Consider the following 25,391-nt stretch of genomic DNA (forward strand, 5'->3'; position numbering starts at 1 on the left):
GCGCCGCTCACAGGGCTGATGCCGCCACCTGGCGGCGGAAAGTGTCTAGCTCACTCTGGGACCCGGAGAAGCAGGAAGAAGAAGGCGTGGCTTCTGGTCCAGCGTAGTGACGTCACGACAAGGCGCCATTTCTCCCCGCCTCTTCCCCTTACCCCGCCCCGCTCGGAGCTGCCAGTACTTGACGTGGCGTCACCGCCCTCTACCCTTACTTTGCGTGCGTGTTTGCGTGCGGCGGAGGTGGCGGCGCGGGCCGGTCGGGGCTCGGCGTTGGTGCTCTTGGTGCTCCTGTCGCCGCCGTCGCTGTCCGGCTGGTCTAGACTGCCGAGGGGACGAGACGCTGGCCACAGCACCTTAGCACCGGGCGCAGCTCCGCGCGGGCCCGGCGGGAGGGTGGGCGAACGCGTGTCGAAGGGTGCCGCGCGGGCGGGAGGGCGGGCGGGCGCCGGTGAGGGAAAGAGGCGGGGGCGGCGGGTCAGCCGCGGGCCGGGCCGGCCGGGGGATGTCGATGCCTGACGCGATGCCGCTGCCCGGGGTCGGGGAGGAGCTGAAGCAGGCCAAGGAGATTGAGGACGCTGAGAAGTACTCCTTCATGGCCACCGTCACCAAGGCGCCCAAGAAGGTGCGGGGGCTCTGGGTGGCGGCGGGGGCCTGGGATGGGGCCTCGCGGAAGGGGCGCGAGCGAGCCCAGGGCCCGGGCTCCAGCTAGTTCGGGACTTCAGGGGCCAGGATTGAGGTGGTCCGGGACGACTGAAGTGGTGGGAGGGGTGGCGGGTGAGTGACCCCCAGGCCTATCCCGAGCTGGAAAGGCCGCCCCTGACCTCACTTTCCTTTGTGCCTCGGCCCTAGTCCTCCGGGATCTTTCTGAAATCCGAAAGGGCCGGGCCTTTAATTTGCGGCGGACTTTTCCTGGATGAAGGGCTTTTCGAAGACGGGAGGGGGGGTGGTGAGCCAGCTCAGTCGACCCTTGTGACCAGCCCCCGGGGATGGCGCTGTACAGAAAATCTCCCCTCAGGTGAGTGGGTAAATCCGGCAGAGCTGCTTTGGGCAAATCCTTGGGAGCAGTGGCTGGTTTATCCAACAACTGCGTGCTAGCTTGGAGGCCAGAGGAAAAAATACGTGGAGCTAGCTCTTTTATGCAGGTGAAAGCGAGGGCAGTGTGAGATCGAAAAGGAAAGTATGATTTTCACCTTCTGTGGTCATCCAGTTGCTTCGACATATGTAAGATATTAACGTCTGGAGGTTGGTGACAGACACTGTCATGGATACAGGTTGATCGTAGTCATGTGAGTAGATCACTTAGGCATCCCTTGAGAAAGGAGCTTGGGTGGGTTGGAGGGGTGGGTGGTAAGGAAGGATTGCTCATTCTTTACCGCACTTAACTGAGGCAGAACAAGTTTAGTCTATTGTGCTGCAGGTTGAGCTCAAAAGGACATCCTTCTAATTCTCTTCTTGTCGTGAAAGATTAAATAGCAACCTTTGGAGATTTTAGTCTAACTAGCTCTCTGAACGATGGACTTGGGATCCCAAGTGCTTTGTGAGCATTTGCTGCCAACCACATCTTGACTTTCCACATACCTGGCACCCAGTTAACAGTAGACGGGAGAACCTTTGCAGAGAGGTGACTTTTCTGAAACTGATGAGAAGCTGGGTAAATATTTCCCTCCTGTAAAGACAGAGTTTCAAGGCTGTCTCTGCCTGCAGTGTTTGATGGGATGCAGTGCTTGTATAAGCTGAATACATGGTTTGCAGGAATAGTTACAGTCCTTGAGGCTCCTACACCTGAATTAGTTAAGCTGTCATAGTGGGAGGGATGACTTTGTTTTTAAAGGAGATTAATCTACCACTCCGGAAATCAAATGCAGGATTGAAAAGACGGGTTGCCATGGTGTGCTGTAGCTCTCTTTTCCCACAAAATTAAGGAACTTACCAACAGAATGCCTTAAAAAGGTAGTAGAAGATCCTTTGATTCTGTGGAGTCTGATTAACCTTATTTTTAGTGCTTTCAGTTCAGTTGACTGCTTTGTTGGGGCAGTAACTGTAATCTGCAGTATTTGGAGACACAGTCACAGTCTTTCTAAGAATGCTTAAGGGTAATACCTACGATGAGTTAGGGGAAAAGCCCTGGTACCCTCATTCCCTGAACTCTTCCTCTCCCCATTAGCCTATCCTCTTTTGACTAGTTGCTTCAGGGATTAAGCGGCTTTATTCTTACGTGCCTTAATTTTAGTAAGCTCGTATTCTTGCCAAGTGCCACTTACTAGTAATGCAAAGTTTGTATTGTAGATTGTAAACTCCATAAAGGCAGGGACTCTTATTCACCAGTGTATTTATTGTGCCTAGCTCTATACGTAGCATACAGTAGATATTCAAATATTAATTGCCCACCTGGCTAACTAGTAATTGAGATGTCTGTGGGGCCACCTACCAGGAATAAATATTCCTTTTCCTCTTTTCTTCCCAGGAGGAATATTGTTAATGTGTATTATTGTCAAGCCAAGTGCTAGTGATTTTAAAGAGTCATTCCATTAGCTGAAATGAGGAGTCTCTGCCAGGAATGTGGGAAGACCCTATTATAAGTTTCCATTTGTTGGTAAATGTCCCTCGTGTTTCTTATTAATCTTACTCTTTCTGAGGTTTGTTGTTTAGCATTTACACAGCACTTCGTATTAGAGTGATTTATGATGACTAATTACCCTTCCCCTAGTGATGATTAAAGGCATTTATTTAGTTAATGAGTTGACTGAGGACTAGTCAAGGTCACATAGCAAGTTCTAGGTGATCCGTTTTTTTCAGAACAACTGAATTGGACATTGTGTCTTAAGTCACTTTTGTACCTCTGCCATGTGTGGATAATGTGAGAAAGCATGAGAAAAGAAAAAACGTAGCTTGGTGTGTACTGAATGATGTAAGAAAAAGGCCTCTTCAAAAGGTGCCGGCCTTACCCTGTGAGGATTCCAGTGTGGCTCTAGACCAAGTAATCCTTAGATCATTTCAAAGCCCCTCAGGAAGTGAGGTGCCAGTCAATCTGTAGATTACGTCCTTAGATCAGATTCCAGTGTAACTGGTGAAATCTTACTCATTTTGGGGGAAGAGTAGATGTCCATCAATTAAAAGCATAGATTGAGATTCTTCAACTATAATCGTAACTTAGTTTTGTATGCCCCCAGGGTCTGCCACAGTACTGTGAAGTTAATAGGACTTGTCGGTTTGATTCAAGGTTTGATCTGGGTGTCAAGAAGTCAACTAAGTGGGTACCACCTTAAGCAAGTGAGGTTCTGTGCCTCAGTTTCCTCATCTACCAAAAAGTACTTTTTATTTGGAACAGGTAGAGATAGGTGCATGTTAGCTAAGATTGCATCAGTGGTTTTAAGGAAGTCTATTAGTATACTTACACTCCCTCTTTTTAGTGAGCATTTGAGATGGCTTATAACACAAGACACATACAATATAAATAGAAAGTCAAAACTAGGGATGCCTGGGTGGCTCAGTCAGTTAGGTGTCTGCCTTCGGCTCAGGTCATGATCCCAGGGTCCTGAGATCGAGTGCCGCATTGGGCTCCCTGCTCATTGGGGAGCCTGCTTCTCCCTCTCCCCTCTGCTCGTGCGCTTGCTCACTCTCTCAAATAAATAAATCTTAAAAAAAAAAGAAAAAGTCAAAACTATAGAAGGAAGGGAAAAAATACTAACCGTAAGGGCTAAGATAGTTGATGAGGCTGATCGTCACATGCAACTCCACACTTCCTAGGAGTCAGATGATAAAGGGAATCCCATTAGCAGACGTGGGAAATAATACATACACCATTTTCTTGGGAAGACAGCTTTGGCTGACACAGATTTTTAAAGGAGATGTTCATGGGACAGTACTAACAAGCTATAGTATAAATCAACATCATAAGGCTTGTTTACAACTGTTACTGTTTATTTCAGATTGTATTGCCAGGAAAATTTGGGTGAGAAAAGGGGTCCCTTAGTTGTAAGGGTAGTGTACATTCTGCCACAACTAAAGAGGGTCCTTGTTTAATGTGTTGGCTATTTTGTTTAATGTTGGCTATTATCAGTCGACCCAAATAAACTGGCTAGTTCCTGGTAATCACTGGTTATTTATCCCTCTTTCTGCTACTTTGTATTGTGGGAATGAGAGCTGTCCTTGGGCCTTTGGAAATTGACATTGTATCAAGTTGATTTTTTTTTTTCTAAGAGTAAACCCAAATCTCCAGCTTGATGAAACTTCCTAAGATAGACACGCTTCTCTGGAAGGCCTATCAGAGCATTTGCTATTCTCTGCACTTCTGAACATTTATGGGGGGGGGCTGTCTGTACGTCTGAGTATTGGGGGGTACTCTCCAGAGTGATACATTAGGCATTGAACCTAAGATCTATGCAGACAGACTTTTACCACCAGCATAGTAGAGGAAAAGAGAAGACACACAACTACTTTTGCTTGTAGGATATTCTTTATTTGAATAAGGCATATATAGCAGCCTCAGTTTGTCAAAAGGGTCGGCTAGGACTTAGGAAGCACACTAAGTAGAGCCCTAGTGAGTACTACTTAGCTCTTAACCTGTTGGGTGAAATATATGATGCTCCTCTTCTCATCAGGGCTGTGTTATGGCTAATTCTTGGTGTGGTTTTATAGAATTTGCACGGATACTTCTTAGATTCACCGAGAAGAGGTTTGACAGGTGGATATTTCCTATTTTCTCTACATCATCAGTATCTCTTGATCTCTTCAGGGCAGCTACTGTTTTAGTGACAGTCTTCAAACAGAAGTCAGGGTGTAAGAAGATCTTGTTTGGATTTCTCCACAGATACTGATTATCTCTTTTTCTAATTTGAGTTGTTAGACACTAGTTTCCAAATTACTTTGTTCTAAGTTCCTTTAGACTTTTATCTTGTAACAGAGAGAAATCTGTTCATTGTCTAGATCCCTTGCTGGCAAGATTACAATTGTGTTATCTTTTATTTTATCAGGGGGTTATCATTTGGATCCAGGGTGTGTTACCCAATGTATTCTTGTAAAGTTATTTATGAAGGATATTTTGATACATAGAATCATGTAGATTTCTAGTTGCCTGTGACTCTTCATAAATTTACTCTGCCGCCTCAAGTAGTTAAGATTCTTACCACAAATTGTCTTTCCTACCCTTGTCAACGGTGTCAGCATCTTGCATATGATAAGCAGTTAAAACTTCACATAGAAGTATCGTCACCTTTTCTCTTACGATTCCCTATTTCCCTTTGACTCATTCAGGTAGTTCTCTTGCTCTCCCACTCTTGGCTTGGCTGTTACATAAGATCTCTTTAACTTCCCCTTTTTGTTCCTAAAACTGAGGAGTACAATGTACATCAAGCACTTGATTTTTGGAGTCAGGTTTACCTCCAGTCCCCACCATCCAAAAACCATGTGACTTTGGGCAAGTGACTTAACCTGTGGAGCCTCCATTTTCTTGTCTGTAAAATGAGGAATAATGATAGTTCTACAGGATTGTTCAGGGCATTAGCATTTAGTAAATATTCTTAGTGCTTTTGTTCCTTTATAACTGGAGTGACCATATTTCTCATTTGCCTGGTGCAGTTCTGGTTTAGACCTGTTATCCCATCATGCTGTTCAATGACTGTCTCTGTAAACTCTGAAAAGTACCCTGGTTTATATGGAATTTTGAAATAGTCTTAAAGAGCCAAAACAAAGATGCCTCTATTGGAATGTCTTTTCAACAGGAAAAAAATTTGCCTTGAGAAAAATGTTATTTTACATACAGCTTAAACCTATTGAACACTAAAACTTTGGATTTCTTTTTTTTTTTTTTTAAGGATTTTATTTATTTGATAGAGACACAGTGAGAGAGGGAACACAAGCAGGGGGAGTGGGAGAGGGAGAAGCAGGCTTCCGGCTGAGCAGGGAGCCCGATGCGGGGCTCGATCCCAGGACCCTGAGATCATGACCTGAGCCAAAGGCAGACGCTTAACGACTGAGCCACCCGGGCGCCCCTAAAATTTTGTATTTCTAAGAGGTACGCAGACAACGGGAGAACTTAGAGCTTGTGATAGAACTGGGATGTGCTCTACCTGACCCCCCCTCCTCCCCCACCCCCCACAGCACACAGTGCCCCTGTAGAAGGCGGGCACCTTTCAGACAGTGGGCTAGCTGAGTCCAGGAGTTTATTTCCTCAAACTGCAATCATCTGGGAGTCTTCCCAAACTGGAATCCTTGAATTACATGAAACAATTCCAAAGACCCTTTTGAGGTGTGACTTTATCTTTTTATATAATCACCTTCAGATCACATCCCCGTGTACTCCCAACTCCCTCCCTCAGGTACTGTTTCTCTTTGCTCTGAACAGCCTGCTCCTAATTACATTTAACAGATTTTCTCCTGCAGAAGTGTGTGGCCTTTGCCCCAAAGCAATTACAGAGCTAGGGTGGAACACCCATGCTTTTGTTAACACTCAGACTGGTTTCATTTTTTCCCTATCTCTGTTTTTCTCTAAAGGATTCAGTCCAGTGCCTTAATCTCAGAATGAGTGTAATGATTGGTGCTACTCAGCAATATACAATGGGGCTTAATCATTTACTACCAAACAGGCCACAAAGTGAAAAAGTATAATGAACCACCGGTAAAAGGTAGTGTTTGGAATCCTGTGGCCGACACAAGGAAAAGACTTTGAAGAAACACAAATGGAGGACTAGCCCAGCATGCTCCTGCTGCCTTGCCACAGAAGTCCCAGTGCCTCAGCTGACATTCCTCTGTACTTAACCGGTAGAGCTTAATGGACTGAAAATGTTCTTCTTCACCAGCCCAAACCAGTTCACTGCTAAAATGGACACCTCGTACTCAGTTGTGTGCTCCAATGAGGTGTAAGCAGGAGGGTCTTGGGATTGCTCACTGTTCCATGCTGTTCCTCTTGGACCTGCCTCAGGCTTAGTTCTTCACAATCTGAATAACTGCCCAGCTAGAACAAGCCCTCTTGTATATTTTTCTCGAAGAGTGTGTATGTGTTCAGTGCCACCAGTGGAATCCCACTGAGCATGCTGTGTGCTCCAGGTGCCAAGGAAAACACTAACGTGCTGATCCGCTGATCCACAGTGGTGCACAGCTCTGTGAGCTAGATGGTGAACTGGTGAGTGACCGAGTGAGGGGTTAAAGGCCGGAGGGGATGAGTGTAACCATGTTTCATTTCCGTCTCCTGAATGAAGCTGTCCATTTCACTGTGTTTTGAGTAATGTCAGGATTTTGGAAGTTCTGTTTTTAATAGTAAATGTTTCTAGCTCTTATGGTACTTATTAAAGTGAACCTTTGGGGCACAGGTTTCCATGGGCATAATGGGAATTACTTTATTCCTTTCCCCCAGGACTGGCTTGACCTCAAGTCAGAGTTTTTGGGCTATGACTTGTCTTCATTATGATCTTAGGATCCTGAAATCAAAAAAGGGACCTATCAGAAAAGTAAGTAGGACAGTGGTTCTTCTCTGCCCTTTTTGACCACCTCCTTTCTCAAAGGTCTTATGAAGGATTTGTTTGGACCCTCGGGATGGTTAGCTTTATTTTGGAGATGTAGAAAAGACCTCTTCGCCTTGAATTTTTAAAGTGCACACCCTCATCTCTGTTTCTACCTTTAGGAGACAGGTCAGTAAGTAGATAAGTCTGTGTGGAAGGTAGAGAACTGGAATGGGTTTCTCTTTTGCCAGTTTGAGGGATGCTGCGGAGATTGTCGCTGGATTAGAAACTCTAGAACGATGGTTCTTAATCTTTTGAGTCAACAGATCCCTTTAAGAATCTTTTGAAAATTACAGTTCTTTGGGAAAATTCAGGAACACAAAAACTTGCATATATGTTTCAAAGGACTTGTGGTACTTCCTGAAACTCATCCATGGATCCTGGGTTAAAAACCCTGATTTAGAAGAGGAGGTCTCTAAGCCATAGTATCTCTTTTCTTTACAGATCCAGAAACTGCTGAGACTGTTTTCTGCTTGCAGTTTGTCCTTGAAACAAAGCTGAGGTTGTTGGTGTTCTTTGTCATCTCCCTCTTTGGGATATTCCTCAGCTTCCCAAGAGACTCATTATCAATGCCTTGAGGGTTCAACCCAGGAACTTAGGCATACTGAAACCAGCATTTCAGCAACTTCTGGGGGTTCTTGTACTATCTCATACCCTCTGCCCTTCATATGAATTGTGGTGCCTCTAAAGCTTCAGAGCTGATTCTCAGGAGTGCTTAGGGAACTCACGTGCTATTCTCTCAAAACCAAACAAAATAACTTGTTCCTCTGTATCAAAAATAGGACTATTTTCAGGACTGACTTGATACCTGAATCTTAATTTTCATTTGATTTCTGTAAACCAGGCATATTGAGGGCAAGGACCATATGTCACACTTACGTATAGTATGCAGTGCTTCCCATGTAAGTACTGTCGGTATTTGTTTTTTGAGTAAAATACTGTGAGATGATTATCACTAGGAGAAAGTGAGTTGGACTCACTGGGTTGTTTTGGCTCCCTGTCCCTTTCAGTTGGCAAAACGTTGTTTTTCTAACTCAGATCCCTCTCATTTGGGTGATAATGGAAATACCAAGAACTGCAGGTGAAAAATTGATAAGAATTTCCAACAGCTGAGTCGATCCCTCTGTAATGCCAGAAATAGGAGGTAAGGGAGGAGACTGTGGAGATACAAGGCCTCCAGCTTCTTCGCCCAGGAGCGGAGAACCACAGGGCAATAGGCTAGAAGCTTAGGGGATATCCTTCCATGTAATGGGAAGGTAATTTGATGTCCCACCACGTTTTAAACCCTTAGCATTAGGGACATTGCCCTGAGTTGCAAGTGGTATTCTGGTTTACACATGCTCTTGATTTAAGGAACAGAGGCTTACTCTTGGGGTGTTTGAGATTTGAGGGCCAGCAGTGAGTTGAAGAGTTTCATTTTGGAATTTGTGTTGGAAAGGAATAAACAACAGCGCTGCCCGGCAATGCTGGGCAAACTTCTGATTCTTATTCCGCAGCCCTAGCTGTCCCTTCTGAACCAATGGCTGAGCTCCATGTTCTAAAGCTTTATATGCCCTTGTCTTTGCAATACACCTCCTTTAGAGTTACAGTCTTCTGGGAACTGGGCCGATGCTTGTCCTAACCAGGAATCAGGCTCTAGTTGGCATTGAGGATTTTGTGTCTTTTGTTTCCCTAAGTATGTGATGTAAGCAGGACTCGGGGGAAAGGGAGATCTTCAGAATTTTGTAGTTTTGGAAGTAGAAATAGGCACTTCGTAAAGATGGCAGATGTGTTCGATTGTTCTGGTAACTAATTCAGTTTCCTGTGGGTTGCCAGGTAGTATCCTACTTCTAATTCAGTACTTGAGTTTTTAGTGCCCAGCTTCAGAGCACCAGACTTCTTAGCACGCAGGACATGAAGATTCCCAATGTTCAGTTCTTACGGAGAGTAGCCCAGCTGGCTTGTCATGCTGGGCTAGATGAATTGTGAATGTTAATTATACTGATCAATACAGTGGCCTTGGTAACAGACTTGTAGCTGCTGTAGAATCTGTTTACTTCAGGTTTATAACAGAAAAGAGACCAAGCTGGTTGGGAACATGATGTTCTAAATGTAATAAGCTGTATTGTAAGTCCACGGAAAACGCATGCTGGACGCACTGACCCTATTGCACCCTTCCCCAGGATTTCCCAGAGGAAAGCATTACTCTGGGGGTGGTTTCTGTTCTTATTTGCCAGTTGAAAATGAATTAAAGTTGGCAGAGGCATGGCTTTTGTGAGATGGGGGTAAAGGATATTTACAAATCCTAAAGGTTGGACGGAGAGCACCCATGTTGGGAGGCATCTCCTTCCTCTACCTAGTGTGTAATTAGGAGTGGAGAGTGATCAGATCAGTTGCAACCCTTGCATTCAGAAGAAGGAACCCCTCCTATTTGAGGAATAGAGGGTTCAGAATTCTGCACATTCTTTTCTGACTCCACAGGGAGGGGATTAGCAGAACACTGGGCATGGTTGGAATGAGAGCATCTTGCCAATTCTTACTGATTTTGGACCAAGCCATTGTAAAAATACAGTCTCTCTGCCTATAACAAGCTCTTTGTCATGTTCTCCTAAACCCCGTAGATCTATCTGATGGATTGGCTGTACCTGACAGATGGAGTTGGTATTAAAGAGGCAGATTTTCTGCTTTCTTTGCCTTATTTGTTTTATCTCTGAACAAGATATGTCTAGTCTGTTTGTTCCCTGTGTGCCTTCAGTTGCTTTATCAAGAGCCTGGTAAACTCAGTGTGCTTGTGCTTGCTTTTTCGGATCCTGCTGAGACTGTCTCTGATGAGTACTTCTCATGGCGTGGAAGGAATGGAAGGAATCAGTCACCTAGGGAGTGCTCCAAAACACTCATTTCAAGGCCCTAACCTAGATCTACTTAACCAGAAGGGGAAGGGTTGAGGGTTAAGAGCAAGTGGAGAGTAGGATAGTATGTGCTTTTTGAAACAGCTTAAACTTGAAAGATCCCGTGGTTAGAACCAGTCTTTTAGATTATCTAGCAAGCCTGGCCAGCGTTGTTAGGAAATCTGATACTGGGATGGTAACGTAGCCCCCACCTACCTCGAATGACTTTGGCCATGAGAAAAAATCTTGTGCCCCATGTGAGAGGTCCTGAAAGTAAGTAGCCTGTGGTTACTCTTCCTTTCCAGAGTACTCAGAGTAAGCGTGACCAGAAATTATGCAGCTCTATCAGCTTAGGGTTGAGCACCTACTGCTGTATCTGAGGACCTGTACTGGGCACTTAGGATTCATCAGTGAACAAGACAAAGATCCATATCCTCTGGAGTTTACATTCTCGTGAGGTTATTATTCAGGTCGCATAAGTCTAGTGTAGTGGTTCTTAACTGTTTGGGGTTTGGAGCCCTATCAGAGCTGTGTTCATCTTCCAGAAAAATAAACACACATTATTATATAAATACATATGTGTATATATATGACATATAAGGGGACTTGGCAGCCTGAAGCCCATCCATGAACCCAGGCTAAAAACCTGGAATACTTGCCTAGAATTGAGAACCTGGTGTTTGGGATCAGGCCAGGCCATGAGTTGCATGTTAGGGACTATTATCTGCTAGCCACACTGGTTTGTAGTTTCTTTTTCTGTATAGCCAAGGCCATTTGCAAAGAACTTGAGGGTGTCTCTAAAAAAAAGCAAGTGCTAGGCCTCCACTACATCAATGGCATTTCTTGAGTCTGTGCTCTCTCTGAATGATTTTGACTCTGTTCCCATTCCCACCTCTTGATTTCTGGTTGGCTGAGCTTCTTGGACTCAGTAGATTAAAAATCGGGTCAGAAGATGAGAATTTCCTTAACATGATAATTTATACTATCAATTCCTGGACTAAGAGTGTTAGTAAAATTATAAAGATCATGAGAGGACATTTTAGCGAAATTCTGGCTTCAGAACACAACCTCACAGAAGGAGCTGATTGATGAGGGACTGAGGAAATAGCCAAGGAGTAAAGACTGGAGAGAGATGAGAGGAAACAAAGGAGGGCAGAACTCAGGCAGTGAGGAGCTGGCAAGACAGGTAGCCTTAAGCCAAAAGGAGTGGATTTGAGACCCAGACCAAAAAAAAAAAAGATTCCTTTTTAGTCCTGAGGGGTCTGTCACTATTCCTTTATTATCAGACCGAACTCAGGATAAAAAGGGGAGGGCAGATAAGGCTTTGCTTTATATATACCAGTATTAATACATCTCTATCCTTGGAAAAGTTGGTGTTTGACTTGAATGAGTGGCTAAACCCTGCCTCAGAGTTAGTACCACGTATAACGTATACTGCAGAAGTATGAATGAAATTTCATTTGGGACACTGGGAGAAAGATAGAATGATGTGGCCAGATTTAGACGTTTGGAGCACAGTGAGCACACAGAGTCCTGTACCAATTCTACCTTTACCTCCCTGGAATCTGATCTTTAATGTAACTGCAGATCAAGACCTCCTGAAGGGTGGTCTTTCCAGGGAATTCTTGTTTCTCTGCCTGAGATCTAATGGAAACTTTCCAGACCCACACTGAGGGATTGCTGAGAAAGTGCCGTATTCAAGGCCTTCTAGGCCAAACTGCTGTACCCTCAGAGCGTGTTAAAGAACAGAGCCCACAGTTCTCCCCAGAGGAGTCTGGAGGCTCTAGATGATTCCAGTTGTAACTGCTCTAGTTTGTCCAGCGTATGGAAAAGCTGTTCTATGAAACTTTCCAACCTGTTAGTATATGGATGTCTCATTGTTTGCTCAATGATGCATTAAAACCAAAGCTCCCTAATCTAGGGGAATAGAATCATACCACTGATTTATTTTCTATTTTTAAAGACGCCCCTTGAATGATCAAAGGGATTTCAGGCCTCACTTCCTGGGACTGTTTATTTTAAGGTTCTTTTCAGTGTGTAAGCTGTGTAGTTAAAATCTGCTACTCGGTTTTTGGAAAGATTCTCCAAAATATATAACATATAAAATATATATATATAAAATATAACAAAGATTCTCCAAAACATATAGCCAGAATGTTTTTTTTCATTCATTAAATGAGTAGTTTAAATAAATACCTACTGTGGATATGAAATCAAAATTCAATAATCATATTGCTTAAATCCAGAGTACCTCAATAAAATTAATACCCTTATAAGAACTTTTTTTTAGTCATAGTAAAGTCAGAGAATTTGTTTTGTATTTGAAAAATCTGACTTTGCAAGATCTTTCAGACATGTTATAAGATGCAGGGTGACTTGGAGTGGATACTGTTTGAGTACCACACCACAGATGAGAAAGGGACCTGGTGGAGTTCTCCGTTTAAGGGCATGAACTCTGTGCTGTGTGTGAGAGAAAAATCCCCACATTCCCATTGTGCACTACATAAATTATTTCTTATGAAAATAGCAGGTTTCCCAGATGATGGGGAAAAAAATTATTGGTTTTAACCATACCTAATTTGAAAACCTCTTGTGTAAGTAATCACAGGTGGAATTTTTACATTGCTCTTGATGCCTACAAGACATTCTCGGGTCATTTCTCTCATCCTAGTGGTCAGGATTAGATTGTCCATGCATTCTCCTCTTCCCCATCCCGCCCCCAGAAGACAGTGGATGTATATGCTAGAACAGAGCTTTTTGCTTCCACAGTGTTTGGGCTCTTACTCTTTTCTCACCCTTTCCACCCTGAGGAACCTCAAGGCAATTCATTGGCAACTTTAATATATTACATTTCTTTGCATCATTGCACTTCTCCCAAAATCAATGTAGATTTTGGAACAGAAAGAATTCTTTTCCTTCTCTAGAGTTCACAAGTGTTCATCTGGAAGCTCAGAAAGCTTCAGTGCAATAGTAGACTATTCTGTAGCTGATCTCTTGAAAATAAAGGGGAAAGCTGCTGTTTTCCCCAAACTATTCCAAAAGAAGGATAGTAGTACAGGACCTGTAGGGATTTTTTTTCTCCCTTGCTTTTTTCCTTTTTTTTTTTTTTTAATCTCAATATTGTTAGCAAATTTGCCTTCAGCAAGTCACTTAATCCCCACCCCTGTTCTGTTTTTTTCATCTGTGAGGAGTAAATCCCATACTCAAAAGATTCTAAAATTTTTTGAAAATACAAATCCTCTATAAGGAAATCATATCTGCAGGCCACTGATGTTGAAGCAGAGTGCTTAAACTAGAATGTCATAGAAATCTAGGCATTCAGGGGACGCCTGGGTGGCTCAGTCGGTTAAGCGTCTGCCTTTGGCTCAGGTTATGATCTCAGGGTCCTGGGAGTAGATTTGGGCTCCTTGCTCAGTGGGGATCCTGCTTCTCCCTCTACCTGCTGCTCCCCCCTGCTTGTGTGTCTTCGCTCTCTCTCTCTCAACAACAACAACAAAAATCTTAAAAAAAAAAAATCTAGGCGTTCAGGACCTTTGTTTTTACGATACCGGTTAAGTGTGGATTTCGAATTTATAATCAGCTTTAAGTAAAAGTCCTGACGTAATGCTCGAAGGTGGTTTTACTTGTTCTTTGTATGCCAGAATTTCAACAAAAATGGTTTGAAAAATACTGAGATCAGTGATGTTCTGGCATTGTTATTTATTGATAAAATTTGCTGAGTAACTCTTCTATACCAAACTTGATTTTGACTTTTAGTTTGCAATACAGCCTAAAGCAAGAGATCTTTATCCTTGTGCGTCTGTCCACTTTACTCATTAGAAAATGACTGTTTAGGGAGTCATGGGTGAGGAAAACTCCACTTTGGTATTTTGGTCTGGGAAATAGAGGGTATTGTACTGTATTCATTATGGAGCAATAGGTAGTTTGTTTTTGGGGGGTTTTGTGTTTGGTTTTTTGTTTTTGGTTTTGTTTTGTTTTTTTGAGAGAGAGCGCATGAGTGAGCACATGGGTTTGGGGTGGGGGGATGGGAGGGGGAGATGAAGCGAATCTTAAGCAGGCTCCGCTCCACACCCAGTGCAGAGCCAATGCAGGGCTTGCCCTCAAGACCCTGAAATCATGAGAGCCAAAATCAAGAGTCGGATGCTTAACCGACTGAGCTACCCAGGTGCCCAGGTAGTTCTTCTTTTTAAATAGCCCCAAAGACATTACAGCCAACAATTCCTTTCAGCCAGCTTCTTTCTTACAGGCTATCTAAGGTCATGGTTTCATACTGAGACTTTTATCTAAAATTGAACATATACACCTCGAGTTTAGAAAGCCAGGAAGAGATGGCAAATATTACCTCTCTAAAGTGAAAAATATAGTTATGTTTTTGATGTGACTGTCAGATTCTTGTCCTTGTGTTATATCTCTAGTCTCCTTCTAGAAGTTTAATATTTTGTGTTTTGTTAAGAGCTGTGGAAACTTAAAAAAAAAAAAAAGCTGTGGAAACTAAAGCCACCTGCAGCTGATCTTTAAAGTGATTTTACCTGTTTTTTTGAAATTGAAACTCTTCTACCTCTCTACAGAGTGGATTCTGAAAGATCCCATTGACCCATACTACATAGTTACTGTTTAGTATTAGGTCTTTAAAGTCAGATTTTTTATTTAATGTTTTGATGGCTTTTTCCTCCCTTGAGCCAGTACTTTATGGGAAGCAGTGGAAGGTAACTAAAAAACTGATGTGGTTTTTGTCTTATTAACCTTTGTTGGGCATTAGCCTGGGGTTTAGAAAGCACACCTACATAAACTGAGCTGCCACTTTTTTGGAGCTGCTTGTAGTTCTTCTGCCATAAACTATTTGGCAGGGATTTGCATGTCTTGCGCCTCTCAATGGATATAGCCTTCCCAAAAGCTGCTCTGACTTAAAGGTGAGATTCATTCACTCCAGCAAATGTGTGTAGAGGGTTTCAATTTGTCAGATGTAATTGGCTTTCAACTTCATTTAAGCTAAACTTCTAGATCAAGGAAGGAAGAATTGTTTTTGTACATCTCCAATCTTGTTCCTTCTTGGCAGGCTAAGATATTATACAGATGGCATTTACTCAGTCTGTGTGGCCACCTTCCAAAATGTCAGAAACTCCATCTTCCTTCTAGACCTGTCCATTGATCGATTGCTTGCTTTCACTGTTAACTTTTCTTCTCATAAAAATTCGTTTGACGAATACAGATTTACCTATTTATAAGCATTTGACAAATTTTCATCTTAAAGAACATCCCAGCATACCTTGCAGTGAGATTTGCCAGTTTAATTTCTTGTGAGCTTTATTTATTTAAAGTCAAGATTGGCTTTAGGCTAATGACTTTTTATTACAAACATATAAGGTGAACAGTAGTAACCTGGCTCAGTCCTTCCCAGCATTTAAGAATTACTGCTTCTTATACTCTGAGCCAATACAAAGTGATTCCTAAGTGGAAAAAAAAAGTGCAGAATATTTTAGCATTCTACCTTTTGAGTAAGAAAAGGAAAAAAGTATAAATATATACTTGCTTTTTTTCTACCTCCAGAAATGAACAGAAACCAGAAACCAGTGAAAATGGTGACGGGGGGTGGGTTAGAAATGGCAGTGACACTTCTCTGAATATACCTTTAAAACTTCTGAGATGTGTGTTTCATATGTAAAAAAAAAAAAAGAAAAAGGAAACCTTAAGATTGCTGTTAACAGAAACAAATGAATCGAACTACATATCATATTGATTATATAATCACCCAGAAAACCATACTTGAACTATACATCATTTGTGAGATATTTTCTAAAGACAAAAAGAACTTCAGTGAAATATTGGCACTTCACTATGTAGAATATTGTTAGTAATATTACCCTTACAATTTTGAAATTGTTTTAGATGTATTATAGAATAAAACAAGTAAGTGTATCATTGGTAACAGAGACCAAGATTGTCAACATATAAGGGGAAAGAAATACAAATAGGAAAATTAAAAGTTTTTAAAAAGGTAATGTTAAATTTGAAACGGATATATCAGTGCGAACTCATGAATAAACAAAAAGATTTCTCTGTACCCTGAAAGAACTTCTTAGCACTGACACCTGTAATAACAATTAACCCACTTTATACTCAGATACTATTTTCTAAATAACATTCCCCACTGAAAGAAGTCAGTGCTCTTTGAGAAATGGCTAATTTCAGGTCTGAAGCAGAGAAAGAACAAGGTAAGCCTGGTGTATCTTCTTATGCCAGAAAGGAAGGAAGCACTTAGAAGAGTCAGCTTGAAGGAGACTCCCACTGGCTCAGTTTGGGACAACTGGAGCATTCAGCGTACTCATTGTATAATATAGTGTAACAGATTGAATAAATAAAAATACGAATGACAAAGAAACAAGTGAAAGAGGGAGAAGAAAAGCTTTTCTTTACAAAATAATGCCAGCTAATACATGTGGAAAGAATGATAGGGAAAAAGCCATGATTCTGAAACACTCCCCCCAATATAATTGGTTCAGGCAAGGATTATGAGCAGATGGTAAAGTCACTAGGGAACAGGATAATCACAGGCTGAAAAATATCACCCCACAGTTTAACCTTTACTTGCAAAGGAGAAAATACACCTTTCAGAGACTGATGGTCTCACTTTAACCCAGGGTTCAGCTTGGTGTCACTAATCATGGAACAACCTGACGTTATGTGCTGCCTGATATGATGCAAAGTAAAGTATACAACATTATCTATGAAATATTCTTTTTTAATTTTTATTTATTTTTTTAAAGATTTTATTTATTTGACAGAGCACAAGTAAGCAGAGTGGCAGGCAGAGGGAGAGGGAGAAGCAAATTCCCCACTGAGCAGGGAGCCCGATGTGGGGCTCGATCCCAGACCCTGGGATCATGATCTGAGCTGAAGGCAGCCGCTTAACCAACTGAGCCACCGAGGCACCCCTGTCTATGAAATATTCTTGCCAAAATTTTAATCTCTTTCAAGTCAAACCTCAAAACTGAACTTCCAGTTTACAGGAAAGAACTAATCTAAAAAATTCAGAATATAGGAGATTCCATAAGGCAACTGGCCTGGACTCCTCCAGGAAAAAATATCACAGGGGAAAAAAAATAAAAGCAAGAGAACTGTTCTAAATTACCAGACACTGAAGGAACCTAACAACCAAATGAATTTAGTGAACCTTGATTCTCCATCCTGGGTTGGAAGAGTTGGGGAGGCATTTGGGTCTATAACTATGAAAGATTCTTTTTTTAAATTGCTCAAGTATGAGTAACAGTGTTATATTAGTTTTAGGTGTACAATATAATGATATAGCAATTCTGTACATTACTCAGTGCTCATCAAGATAAGTCTTAGTCTCCTTTATTTCCCCCACTACTTCTCTGTCAACCACCAATTTGTTCTCTGTACTTAAGAGTGTGGTTTTTTTTTTTTTTTGGTCTCTTTTTTTTTGTTTGCTTTTTTAAATTCCACATATGAGTGAAATTTATATGGTATTTGTCTTTCTCTGACTGACTTATTTCCCTTAGCATAATACCCTCTGGTTGCTGCAGATGGCAAGATTTCATACTTTGTTATGGCCACATAATACTCCATTGTGCACATACCACATCTTCATGAAAGGTATTCCTGAGATAATTGGAGAAGTTTGAATACAAGCTGGATGAGATAGGGTTATTAATATTTGTAAAAGCATGAGAATGTTATCGTGGTTCTGTAAGAAAATATCCTTATTCTTAGAAGATTCATTCTTAAGAATTTATTGGTGAGTTTTCATGTTTGCATTTTTTTTTTTTGGCAGGACCACTTGAAAGTTTGCATATGTACATGTGTGTATATATACAGAGGCAGAAACCTAATGTGGAAAATGGGAGGATTCGATGTAGATGGAGGGTATACAGGTGTTCATTAAACTATTCTTTTAAAGTGTTTACATGTAGAAAATGATAATAAAGTTGGGAAAATGGGACAGTGGGGGTGGAGAGTGAGTTGGAAGGGAACTTTGGTGTATCGCTGAAGTCATGGGTATGTTCCAAGAATCTAGATTTCTTTAGTCACCTGTACAAAAATAAATATAAATATATGTTTATATATATATAAGTATAAATATATGAATATATATATAAAACCTAGAGTTGATGATAATTGAATGTCAGGAGAAAAAGAAGAATGACCAGCATCTTTTCATATAATACTGGTAGCAGATTGAGGATGAGGAAAGTATGGACAGGCCAGGCAGTTGGACAGGCAGATAGCTAAATGGGCATTGAAATATAGGGGAGAACGTGTTGTAAATTATGGTTTTCAAAAGATTAGGAAGCCCTCCCTGTCCTACTTGTTGCCAGTTTTTAACCTCTTAATTTTAAGAGGTTGGCAGTTGGAGGCCCAGATCATTCACTTTCATTAGACCATTTTAAGAGCTAATAGAAAGCCACTGAGGTACGTTGTCTCATATGAAGGGTGGAGGATGGGGGAGTGGCTGATAAGGGTAAAACCACTCTTTGGCAGAGGTTTTCAAGCTTTGTATTACTTCCTCACCAGTTAAGTGACTTGGCACTGTAAGCCCTGGTGTTGCCTCACCCCTTCCTCCCACCGACATTGATGAAAGGTCAAGTTAAGTCCCATTTTTGAAAGGAGTGTTTCTTCTGGAAGTGGATTCTAGCAGTGTGTGTGTGCACACGCACATATTATATCCTGTTACCCTTGAGACAGAGATGGGTGGAGTGGAGGAGGGAGATGTGTGCTGTGATTAGTCAGTTTGCTGTCTCCCTCCCCCCCCCCCCCCCCCCCCCCCCCCCCCCGCCCCAAGCTCAAGCCCCATCTGGGGAAACTGAGAACTTAAGAAACTTGAGACAGGGAAGGAGGACAGGGAGCAGCCAAAACCTGCTGAGTCTCAGAAGACTGGTTTCTGCACTAGGGAATGGAAGAAGTGACTGAAGGAGGCTGTGGATTTGACTCTGTGGCCGGAGATTGATTCCCTTGAGATAAATTATTTTCTGGTGGTATACTTGAGAGCAATGTGTTGGGAAGAGGATACCCTTCTTCTTTGGGAAATTTCTTTTACCTAATGGAAGGTCTGAAAGATGTGCAGACTTAGATAGTTCTTGTACCAAAAAATTGTTGTTTATTGATAACTATTTCTTTGGATTCATCTGAAATGGAATCAGACTGATCACTGGTAAGTATCAAGGAAAGGTCTTGCACCTCTTTAGTTTAGGCTGACAGCCATACCCTCTTCCTTCCCTCTGAAAAGAGAGCAGATGAGAGTAGATTCTGTAGAAGAAGAAGGAATCTATTAGCCAGAAGATGTGTGAAAGACGGATTAGAAAAGATGTAGGAATCCTGGAAGGTGTTATAACACGTTGCTTAGTAATTGACCTTGTTAAAATTTTTAGCTTCTGATAGTCTTTTTGCTCAGTTGCTAAGTGTTAGCTAAGAAATATGCTGACCATCATTTCAAAACAGAGAATTCTGCACACACAGTATGCTAGAGGAGACAGTGTGACAGATTATATAACTTTGGGAATGCCTCAGGAAATCAGTAGTGTACCAGAAGGAGAGATACTGGCCTCTCACATACTCCTCAGCAGTTAAGACAGACCAGTCCCTCTACTCGCTTCTAAGCTATGCTTTCTTAATGGTTTGTTTTCCTAATAATTGCTATTTACCTTTGAGTCTAGTCCTTCACCCTTAGGAGGAAACCTTTCTGAGGAAATTAAAAGCTGCTAGATAGGCATGTGAAATCACAGGTTTTGTGAGATGTCTAGCCTAACCTCTGATTTTTGGAGGCCTAAGCTGAACAATATCCAGATAAGCCTGTTAAGACTGCAATATCTAGGATCTTCCTTAAGAAGGAGTAAAATTCTGTAACAGCCATTTGTGTTATCATTACCCTCTTGGTCAAACCAAATCTACAGATTGTAAGGGCCCATATTTGCTTTCATAGATCTTTCCTGGGATAGCGCTGGGTGCTTAGTTGGTGCCTCCCAAATGTGTCAACTAAAAGAATATAATCCATGAATATTATCCTGATCACCATCCTTTGGCTATAGTGTCATAGTGCAATTCTGATGGCTTTCACTTCTCTGGGATTCAGGAGCTAGACAGCAAAATTGGGTGGGACCTGGGAAGGAAGTGTAGCTAAGCTATTATCTAACATCTGGGGAGATAGAACAGGTGTTTGTGGAAGTAAACTTCAGCTTCTAATGGTAAAAAATATCAGTTGGGATAAATTGAACGAGTAGTATACGACAGTTTTTCTTCCCTGGAGGGTTATAACTGTTTTGGGTTGCCTGTGATCCCTTTTTCTTGATAAATTATATACAGCAGTTCTTTCAGATCACTTTGTCACCAGACTTAACCACGAGGAGGTGGGTGTACCGTATCCCAAATTGTTTCTTTGGAAAGCTGCTTTTCATCATTTTCAGTGTCACATGGAAGAGTGTTTGTACCCACTGAGTCCTTTGAAGAGGTGCTTTAAAATAGCACATTGAATTGGCCTGATACTTAATTGAGTTTTTAAGGCACAGCAAATAGACTTCTGTATTTGGATGTGCTATTTGGAGAATGGGTCAATCTGACCTTCTAACCTTTCTCAGATGTAATATTAGTTCAAGAATGAAACACTGGCATGCTTGTTGTGGGCAAGGCTGTTTATGGAGTGGTGAGTATTCAAAATAGTTCTTTAACATAGGACTTTTTGATTTTCAGATACTTTTTTTTCTTAAGATTTTATTCATTTATTTGACAGAGACACAGCGAGAGAGGGAACACAAGCAGGGGGAGCAGCAGGCAGAGGGAGAAGCAGGCTTCCCGCCGAGCAGGGAGTCCGATGCGGGGCTCGATCCCAGGACCCTGGGATCATGACCTGAGCCGAAGGCAGACGCTTAACGACTGAGCCACCCAGGCGCCCCTGATTTTCAGATACTTTCTGAAGTTCCAACTACCTTATCTCTTTTTCCTTCCCCCTCTACATCATATTTAGAACTAGCCTTCCTTACAGATACGGCTTTGAAGAAACACTCAAGTACACCAGTTGAGACTTATGATTGGGAGAAATGATGACAATAGGAAGTAATGTAGACAGAACAGCTTTGCAGCCGTCCTTGGATTTCATTTTTACCTAAATGATCATATTGTGTAAATGTGGTGAATTCATCCCAATTCAGAGGGCTGTTACTGAGATCTGGTTTCACTAGAGGGGAAAACCTATGATATTCAAAAACTGCTTTTGACAACAGTGTCTTGGTTTACAATGTGAAGGTGAATGGCATTCCAGGAGGTACTTCAAAAGGAAGACAGAGCTGCAGACTGTAAGGCAGCCATGCAGCAAGCAGGCCTGGTGGAGACTGGCAGAGCAGCAGTTGTGATCTCGGTTCTCTTCAGCACGCAGTTCGGTGGTGGGAGAGAAGACAGGTTATCGTGCATCTTCGTATAGCCGGACCACCTTAGTTGTAAGAAGTGAAAATATCAAAGAGCTGTGAGAATAGACAGCCACCCATCCGTGTCATGGCTTGAGTTAACAGTCTGCCCACTTCAAATATGGACCATATTCGTTATTTGAGACATGAGGCACTGCACTGATCAGTAAGCTGCTTGCAACACAGTCTAATATTTTTAGATGGGAAAGATTTTGCTAAGCTTTAGGCTACTGTTGAGCTGCATTAATACAAGGTAGGATTATGACTATTAAATTAGTTCTTAGGTTGCTGAAGAAACACATTTCTATCTTGCCACAGCCAGCTCTCTCTCTATTTAAGAAACGGCGAATGTTACTGCATTTCCCTCCCCCACCCCCGCCACCACCAGGTAGGTGGTGTCTGGGAATATGCCCGGAGCCTTTTGAAAAAAGATGAACAGGGGAGGGAATCGTAACAGCTAAGAGAGAAGACTAGCTTCCGACTAGACTGCCCATGCCAGGAACAAGGAGGCTGATGGAGGAAGGGCTGCCTCTGGGGAGTGTTAAAAGGCATGACAGTCTCTTGACTGTATTTTTTCTGCCACCAAAAGAACTGCATATTGGGTTGAAAGTCATTACGTTGGTCCTGGATTAATCTCTTCACTAAAACTCGCTTTGCTGACTGCAGAAGTCATGTGAACATGCGGTGGGAAATCCTATCTAGAAGGGCGGACGCTGACCTGTGGCCACTTCAACAAGTGGGTTTTGTGTTTTGTTTTAGATTTATTTATCTGAGAGCGAGAAAGAGCACATGGGGGGAGGGGCAGAGACAGAGGGAGAGAAATTTAAGCAGACTCCATGCTGAGCACAGAGCCAGGGCTCGATCTCATGACCCCGAGATCCCGACCTGAGCTGAAACCAAGAGTGGGTCGCTTAACCAAACGTGCCACCCAGGTGCCCCTCAAGAGTAGGGTTGGTTGGTTGGTTGGTTTTTCTGAAAGGCGCTGTGCTTTTAGCATTTTAAACTACTTAAGTTTTAGCACCTAAACTAAACAAGCTGCTTAGGATGTATAAAGGTATTTGTTAATCAGGTTCTGGTGCCATGTATGTTGTTTAGGGTGAGTCCCTTTTACTTATTTCTTCTGTGTTGCACATTTAAGCCTGATTCTCACACTGCTAGCTGATGCTACCCTAGCTGGAGGGCACATGTGTCAGAGGAGGGGGATGTTTTGCAGCTGTAACAGATGGGCAGTTTACTGTTCCTGGCTTCAAAGTGGGTATAACCACGTTGCTAGCATTATGGGGAGACTTTTAATCTGTAATAGCTTTTATATTTCCAGAGATCCCTGCTAAAGACTTACCTTAATGGATTCTCCGTGGGAACCTTTTCAGATTTAGTCAGATTGTGAGGAGAATCTCAATTCATAGTCTCAAACCGTTTTGTTTTTCAGGAGGCTAAAGCTTATTTTATATCTTAAAGGGTTTATCAGAGCTTAAATAAAGAGTTCAGGAGGAAGGTTTAAACCATTTAATAGAAGAAAATGTTTTCATACACTTTAGAAGCATCCATTAATTTGACTGTAAATTGTATTAATTGTAAGGTATTTGCCATTTGTTAAAGCCAATTTTCCAAGTATCCTTCAAACAATTACTTAGTTCTGGTGTATTTCATTTAAAGAAGCTTTTAATACAGAATTTACCAAGTCATTTATTTTCTCCTTCAAATTAGTCCTAATTAGTTGGATTTTACTGTGGAGTGCAGAGATTTTTTTGTTTTTAATTTTGCTTTCTTTACTGTATGCAAGTATTTTACTGGATGTAGAAAGTTCTGCGCATACTACATTGCCTTTGTGAAGTATAGGTATGATTGGACTCTGAATTGGCACCCCAGTGCCCATTACCATTTCAAGGCAGCTCCATAATTTTTCAAACAACAAGACCATTGCTGATTTTAGGATAAGAATGTGCTACAAGAGGATCTTCTGGGAAAAAACAAAACAAAACAAAGGAACAAAAAACAAGCAGAAGCACTATGAGATTGTGCTATTTTTTGGTAGAGTTGGGAGGAAGGGTAAAGAGCTTAATGTGTGTCAAGGTTGTAAGAGGAAAGAAAACTTTATGGAATGTGAGAAGAAAGATTTGTGAAATTTGGACAGAATGCTAAAAGAAGTTGTGTTTAAGCTCTCCCCGTCCCCCCAACAAAAAAATTCTACAATTGGAAAGAGGCAGTAATTGGCATTTGGGGAGGAGTCAGCAAGTCGCCTCCGCCCACCCTTGTTCTGGTGGGAGAGTTGCTGGCTTAGTAGGAGCTATATAATAACATTAGGTTTTAGGGAAGGAAATGTATGGCCTTAAAAAATGGAACATTTCATAGAATGCTTGTTGTAAGTTTTCAACTGTTTGTCTTCCTCTTACAGCAAATCCAGTTTGCTGATGACATGCAGGAGTTCACCAAATTCCCCACCAAGACAGGCCGACGATCTTTGTCTCGCTCCATCTCCCAATCCTCCACTGACAGCTACAGTTCAGGTAGGTATGAACTTCGTGTCCACTCTGATCTCTCTTCCCAGGTCCAGAGCCTTAAGCTAGTTCTCTACCCACTGCTCTGTTTATCTAGAATCTAAAAGTACCTCATATCAGAACTCCCCATCTTTCTGCTGAAAGCTGATAATTAGCACTTGGGCAATGGGAATATCCCCACCCAGGCTTGTAGCTGGGGAGGCTTTTGTCATCTGGAGACTTCTCTTCCCCTGGCTGTCTCTGTGTGGTCTGCGGCCAGTGCCTGCTTGGTAGTACTGGGCCTGTTCCCATTCCCACGTTTCTCCGCCCACATCACAAAGGGAGAAAATCAATTCTATTTTGGCTGACGGAACGGGCCTTGAAAAAGAGGTGTACTTTGGAAGCATAATTTCCAACTTTGTTGTTTAAGATATACCCCACCACCTGTCTTTTTCTTTCTTGGCTCCAAGACTGCTTGAATGGTGACAAGAAGAATGAATATTTGGGCTCCTTTTATTTGCTAGGTCACCCTTTATGTTGAAGTGTCCTCCCCTGTTCACCTCTGGAGTAGGAAAGGTTCAACTATGGTAATGTGGCTCCAGCTGTTTCTTTTTAGTCCTGCTCTCCTGTTTTAACCTTATATAAGTAGGCCTTTTTTTTTTTTTTTTTAATTGTGTTCTTCTCAACTTCAGAGGGAGTACTGGAAAGTTAATGTGGAAAAGGATGTAGAATTTAGGATTTGAGTACTAGTGGAAGAGACACTGAAAGATCCACAGGGACATCTGATCTAACCCTGCCCCCTCATTGTTAACTGAGGAAACATTTAAGAGTTTAAGAGGCTTGCCCAAGGTCATAGATTGCTGTTAGTTTCAGCAAAGAGATTTGCTGTCTCCATGAATGACTTTACCAGAATACTGTTTGTACAGTGTTATTAACATTAAGGATCTGGCTTGAGGTGAGTGGATTGTAAAAAAAAAAACAACAAGTAAATGCATTTTAAAAAAACGTGTCCTCTGCTCTGTGCCATTGATAACCCAGCGTGGGTGAGATAGGCAGATAAGAGCAAATTGTGGTCTACAGGGTAAGTACTGAAATAGATGAGTATTCAGAGTCACCGTGGCATGTGTGCAAGAAAGGTTCCAA

At 42.0% G+C, this 25,391-nt stretch overlaps 1 protein-coding gene across 4 annotated transcripts in view; it reads left to right on the forward strand.

The window, feature by feature from the left end:
* The first annotated feature begins 221 nt into the window (after nt 1-221).
* Nucleotides 222-25,391, forward strand: part of AHCYL1 (adenosylhomocysteinase like 1) — a 39,220-nt gene continuing 14,050 nt past the window's right edge. For 2 of the 4 annotated variants that reach the window (XM_027608516.1, XM_027608526.1), the window contains exons 1-2: nt 222-619; nt 24,167-24,278. In XM_027608516.1, coding sequence (XP_027464317.1) covers nt 500-619; nt 24,167-24,278 — 232 coding nt within the window. In that variant the 5' untranslated portion in view covers nt 222-499. Of the gene's footprint in view, nt 620-873; nt 1,013-1,110; nt 1,284-24,166; nt 24,279-25,391 lie in introns of those variants that run through there. The other 2 variants (XM_027608546.1, XM_027608535.2) reach the window with 2 other exon arrangements.

This window comes from Zalophus californianus, chromosome 4 (genome assembly GCF_009762305.2).
Source record: "Zalophus californianus isolate mZalCal1 chromosome 4, mZalCal1.pri.v2, whole genome shotgun sequence".
Lineage (NCBI taxonomy): Eukaryota > Metazoa > Chordata > Mammalia > Carnivora > Otariidae > Zalophus > Zalophus californianus.